General features: G+C 48.0%; 1 protein-coding gene across 1 annotated transcript; it reads left to right on the top strand.

Moving 5' to 3' along the window:
* The first annotated feature begins 313 nt into the window (after positions 1-313).
* On the top strand, positions 314-5,868 carry LOC310742925 (uncharacterized protein). Its single transcript, XM_083572782.1, has 3 exons — positions 314-885; positions 1,920-2,055; positions 3,410-5,868. Exon 3 carries the CDS (start codon positions 3,537-3,539, stop codon positions 5,595-5,597), a length of 2,061 nt encoding a protein of 686 aa, XP_083428908.1. The 5' UTR covers positions 314-885; positions 1,920-2,055; positions 3,410-3,536; the 3' UTR covers positions 5,598-5,868.
* The last annotated feature ends 296 nt before the right edge of the window (positions 5,869-6,164 follow it).

Below are 6,164 nucleotides of genomic sequence, written 5' to 3'. Positions count from 1 at the left end.
GCCCCCTCCCCGCCTGCTCCCGGAAGGTTTCCCGAGCCCCTCCCCTTTTCATTTCAAGGATAGGGGGACCTCAGCATCCCGGGGTTGCTTTGCTCGGGGGGGGGGGGGAGGGGGTCCTATTTTGTTTGCTGAGGGCAGGAGTCACAATCCTGTCACATTGTGCTGTGTCTGGCTTTTAGGTAAGGGGGTGAGGCTCAGGTGGGAAGGAGTTGAGAAGGAAAATATCCCCGGGTGCGGATTTCCTTCGCTGCCCAGCTCGTCAGGGCGCCCCTCCCCGGGGGTCCCTCCGGTCAGCAAAAGGAGGAGAATCCAGCCAAGTTAAAGAAGCAAACAGTGGTCAGTTGACCTGATCTTTATTGGTTGCAACAAGGTTCAAACACACCAAGAGTAAGAACCCCGAGAAGATGGTTGCATGGATTTTTAAGACCTCTCCCCATTTCCCACAATACATTTTTCCACAGCATCTTTGATGCATCACAGATTTGTCACAAAGTAGGAGTCTTTGGCATTCAGAAACATGGACCCGTCACCCACTCCTGTCAACAATCCCAGTTTCCCACACCTTTTAACTACCCTCTTCCCCTAAGAACCATAATAGTATTCAGACATCCTTCTAGCTGCAAGGCTGTCCTGGGCTTCTCCTTTGGAAGTATCAGGATCCTCCTCCTCCAATCTGGCTTCTGTTCCGGGAATAAGGGAGGGGTGAGCCTCCTCCCAAACTGCCAGCTTCTCCCGGAAGTGGAGCTTCTACGCCGGATTGCCGCTCTGCGCCATAGCTCTAGGGGCGCGCCCTTTCGGAAAGGGGAGGAGGGGCGGCAGGGGACCCCCCCAAAAAACATCGATGTTGCAGGAAAGGAATTGAGAATCGGGATCGAGGACAAAGAGGTAAAGGGGTCGCGGCGGGGGGGGGGGAGAGGGGAGAGAAGGACCCAGAGAGGGACTCCGCGCCAGCTCCCCAAAGCGCCTTCCGTGGGCCCCCCCGACAGGGCCTGGATCCCTGAAGGTGTGCTGCGAAGGGGGCTTTCCTCGGCAGGGGTGGACATGGGGCGCCCACCCACGGGGTCCCACGAGGACTCCCTGGCCCCGTTTCCCCCGCGCAGGCATCCCTGGGGCCCTGTGCGCTCCGCGCGGAGAGAGGCAGACCATGAAAGGGTTAAGGGGCACGAGAGACGCCTGGATGGAGACCCCCGTCCCTCCCCATCTGGTCTTGGGGGGCCCCTACGGATGGAGAGATGGGTCGCGCATGGCGAGGGGTGAGCCGCGCCAAAGGGGCATCTGGGTGCAGGGGAGACTCCGGGAGAGAGGGAGGGGGCTAAGAGTGGGGGGAGCCGGGGGGAGGAGGGAGGGGAGCATCCCTGGGGAAGGAAGCGAAGCACTGGCGGGGGGCGGGGAAGGAAGACCAGTCTTTGGGGAGACGTCTCCATCGTGCGCCCACGAGGAATCTCCGGAGGGGCGGCCTTGGCTTCTCCCTCCCACCCAAGAATCGACCCCCCCTTGAAGGCAACCAGAAAAGGATCCCTGGAAAGTGGGGGTCCTGTCCCCCCACCCCTTCCTTCCTGCAAGCTCCATCCTCTTCCCACCCCATAAGCTCCTGCCCTGTCCAGACACAGCGATTCTGCCCAGTCCAACCATTGTTCGCCCTGGAGAGGAGAGGAAATCCAGAGAGGAGGAGGGGAGAGGGGGGGCCTTCTCAGAAGCAGCTCTTTGTTTCTGCAATCCCACCCAGGAAGCAGCCAGAAACCTTTTCCTCTCTCTCAGGCTTCCATCTTCAAGTGTCTTTTCCACTGCATGGTTTATTGAGGATGAGGAAAATGTACACTTGTCATCAGAAACAGGGGTGCAGAACCTATTTAATTGATCTCAGGATTGATATAGAAGGTGTGCCTCAAAGGCATTTCTGTTCCTCTTACTTTTTATAGGCAATGTCAGAGTGACTGACAGGCTGCGATACTTCCCAGGCAAAGGACCCATTTTCATGATAGACAGTGCTTGTGGCTGGAGGCTCTACAGACAGGGTGTGCCTATGCAGGCCAAAGACTGCCAGTATTAGCACAGGTGAGGTGTGTGACCTTCCCAAATTTGCAGACTGTATGTGAATGAGAGTGTGTGAGTGGGATTATTGTTTACGGCAACCCTGTGATTTTCTCCACCCAAAACATTTCATGAGCTGATATTGCACTACGAATTCCAAAATAACTACAAAAAAAATCACAAGATAATACAAATGATTGTAGTATTTATACCCTGCCCATCTGGTTGGGTTCCAGTACACATAAAAGACAGTAAAACATCAAACATTAAAAACCTCCTAATACAGGTCTCCCTTCAACTATCTTCTAAATGTCAGGTAGTTGTTCATTTCCTTGACCTCTGAAGGGAGGGAACCAGCAGAAGACCCTCAGAGGAGGACCTCAGTGTTCAGAGGGAAGGATGGGGTGGAGACACTCCTTCAGGTCTACATAGCCGAGGCTGTTTAGGGCTCTAGGTCTCAGATCTTGCTCCTTCATAACAATCTCCTAGACTGACATATAGTTAGCAGAGTAGGAAAAAACACTCAGATCAGGAATAAATTCATATCTCAAGAAATAACACAACTTCAGGTTGTTAATGAATCAGTACTACATATTCAAGGATGAGGTTTCCACTAAGTACAGTTATCCGTTTGCCTTTAATATCCAGCTTTTTCAGTGCCAGATTAGGATACTCCTGTGTCAGAAGACAGTGCAAGAGATCAGGCAGCACATCATTATTATAAAGAACAATTGAGGTGGGTGTTTCCGTCTGGGATTCCCATGCGCCAGCTGCTTTCCTTCTGCTGCTCCTGCTCTCTCCATGCAATGTGAGGCATCTAGACGGAGGTCCGTCTCCAATAACAGGAGCTTCCCTGAGCACCCATTCAGCTGACCCCAAGCACCAAGCCTTGTCACTAGTTCTCTGACTGACCCAGACCACAGTCCCTGGAAAGATGTAGACCTGGGTCTCATATAATGGTCCACATGGACTTCCTGAGGCCTTTGGGACTGTGCAGGTGATTCATGAAGATCTAGAGGTGGAAACAGGGGTGGATGGAGGATTATGATGCGGATGATGGGAAATGTCCAAAGGAAAGATGAACCAGAGACAGAGAGGGCCTTTTCATGGAGAGAGAGTAGCTGCATTTCCTGTGAGAAAACAATTGATGTGAAAAGGCTGTTTTCCAAGATCATGCTGCTTTACTAATGATGATTGAGAATAATGAAAGGTTGCCGATGCATTACTATCATTTGACATCATTGCATCTTCATTTCCTAAAAATTTGGAACCTGGGTAGGATGCAGGGGAAATATAGGATATGTTGAAATATGAGGTGGTGCTAATGGCATCTGATCTGCTCTCTTTTCCTTTGTTCTCTTCCTTGAAACCCAAACAGGATTTCCTTTCCTCCCACGCTGAGGAGGGTCATGGAGAAGAGAGACAGACTTCCAGGGGAAAGGGCACCTTTGGTTTCATTAGATATAGACCTTAAAATGTGTGAAATGTGGAACATGCTTCATTGAATGAGCACACATAGCTCACATAAACAAACCCCAAAAGTGGCGAAACCATTTAAAGGTATGGAGTGTGGAAAGACTTTCACTGATAGAACACATCAGCCGACTCACATGGGCAAGAAAGGATTCAAATGCAAGGAGTGCGGGAAGAACTTCAGTCAGAGTGGACAACTAAATAAGCATCAACTGACTCACACAGGGGAAAAACCATTTAAATGCATGGAGTGCGGAAGAAAATTCAGTCAGAGTGGACACCTAAATATGCATCAACTGACTCACACGGGTGAAAAACCTTTTAAATGCATGGAGTGCGGAAAGAGCTTTAGTGATAAAGGAACCCTTAGAACACATCAACGGACTCACACAGGGGAGAAACCATATAAATGTATGCATTGTGGAAAGAGCTTCAGTAATAGTGGAAACTTCAATATACATCAACGGACTCACACAGGGGAGAAACCATATGAATGTATGGAGTGCGGAAAGAGCTTCAGTTTCAATGCAACCCTTAGAACACATCAACGGACTCACACAGGGGAGAAACCATTTGAATGCCTGGAGTGCGGAAAGAAATTTAGTGATAATGCAAACCTTAGAAGACATCAACAGACTCACACAGGGGAGAAACCATGTAAATGTATGGAGTGTGGAAAGACCTTTCGTGATAATGGAACCCTTAGAGGACATCAAGAGACTCACACAGGGGAGAAACCATATGAATGTATGGAGTGTGGAAAGAGCTTTCGTGATAATGGAAACCTTAGAACACATCAACGGACACACACAGGGGAGAAACCATATGAATGTATGGAGTGTGGAAAGAGCTTTCGTGATAATGGAAACCTTAGAACACATCAACGGACTCACACAGGGGAGAAGCCATATGAATGTATGGAGTGCGGAAAGAGCTTCAGTTTCAATGCAAGCCTTAGACGACATCAACGGACTCACACGGGGGAGAAACCATATGAATGTATGGAGTGCGGAAAGAGCTTTTGTGATAATAGAACCCTTAGAACACATCAACGGACTCACACAGAGGAGAAACCATATGAATGTATGGAGTGTGGAAAGAGCTATCGTGATAATAGAACCCTTAGAACACATCAACGGACTCACACAGGAGAGAAACCATATGAATGTATGGAGTGTGGAAAGAGCTTTAGTGATAATGGAACCCTTAGAACACATCAACGGACTCACACAGGGGAAAAACCATTTAAATGCATGGAGTGCGGAAGAAAATTCAGTCAGAGTGGACACCTAAATATGCATCAACTGACTCACACGGGTGAAAAACCTTTTAAATGCATGGAGTGTGGAAAGAGCTTCAGTTTCAATGCAACCCTTAGAACACATCAACGGACTCACACAGGGGAGAAACCATTTGAATGCCTGGAGTGCGGAAAGAAATTTAGTCATAATGCAAACCTTAGAAGACATCAACAGACTCACACTGGGGAGAAACCATTTAAATGTCTGGAGTGCGGAAATAGCTTTAGTGATAATGGAAAGCTTAGAAGACATCAACGGACTCACACAGGGGGAAAACCATTTAAATGCATGGAGTGCGGAAAGAAATTCCGTCAGAGTGGACACCTCAAAAAGCATCAAATGACTCACACAGGGGAGAACCCATATGAATGTATGGAGTGTGGAAAGAGCTTCAGTTTCAATGCAACCCTTAGAACACATCAACGGACTCACACAGGGGAGAAACCATTTGAATGCCTGGAGTGCGGAAAGAAATTTAGTGATAATGCAAACCTTAGAAGACATCAACGGACTCACACAGGGGAGAAACCATGTATATGTATGGAGTGCGGAAAAAGCTTTTGTGATAATGGAACCCTTAGAAGACATCAACGGACTCACACAGGGGAGAAACCATTTAAATGTATGGAGTGTGGAAAGAGCTTTAATGATAATGGAAACCTTAGAAGACATCAACAGACTCACACAGGGGAAAAACCATTTAAATGCATGGAGTGCGGAAAGAAATTCAGTCACAGTGCACACCTTAATAGACATCAGCTGACTCACACAGGGGAGAAACCATATGAATGAATGGAGTGCGGAGGAGCTTCGGTTTCAGTGAAACCCTTAGAAGACATCAAAGGACTCGCAAAGGGGAAAAACCCTTTAAATGCATTGAGAGCGGTAAAGCTTCAGGCAGAGTGGAACCCTTGATTTACATTAACAAACTCACACAAGAGACAAACCATATAAGTGTCAGGAAGTTAGATAAAGGTAGAGGTCCAGTTCTAGTGGAAGTTCTAAATCAACAGACTCATGTACAGGATGAACTTTAAGAGCTGAACCCCTACAAACCATCAACAGACATAGACATAGAATCATAGAATCATAGGGTTGGAAGAGACCACAAGGGCCATCGAGTCCAACCCCCAACCCTCAGACATGAGGAGAAGCAGTTTAAATGGAAAGATTACAGAAAGTGATTTAATTATAATGGAATGTTTAAGCAACATCTAGGGACTCTCACAAGGGAGAACCCATTTAGATGTGTGGAGTGTGGGACATGTTCCTCTCAGAGTCCACTCTTCTTCCCAGCAATGAACTCCAAAGAAATCCGTATTCCTGCTTCAGGGCCAGCTGAGTCTGTTTCTCTTGTCA

Source organism: Podarcis filfolensis (assembly GCF_964270895.1).
Source record: "Podarcis filfolensis genome assembly, chromosome: 10".
In the NCBI taxonomy this organism is placed as follows: domain Eukaryota; kingdom Metazoa; phylum Chordata; class Lepidosauria; order Squamata; family Lacertidae; genus Podarcis; species Podarcis filfolensis.
Note: the sequence above shows the minus strand (reverse complement) of the source record. Positions and strands in the feature narration are given on the sequence as shown.

Coding starts and splice junctions, on each gene's coding strand:
- LOC310742925 (XM_083572782.1), top strand. CDS start 3,537: ATGAGCACACATAGCTCACATAAACAAACCCCAAAAGTGGCGAAACCA.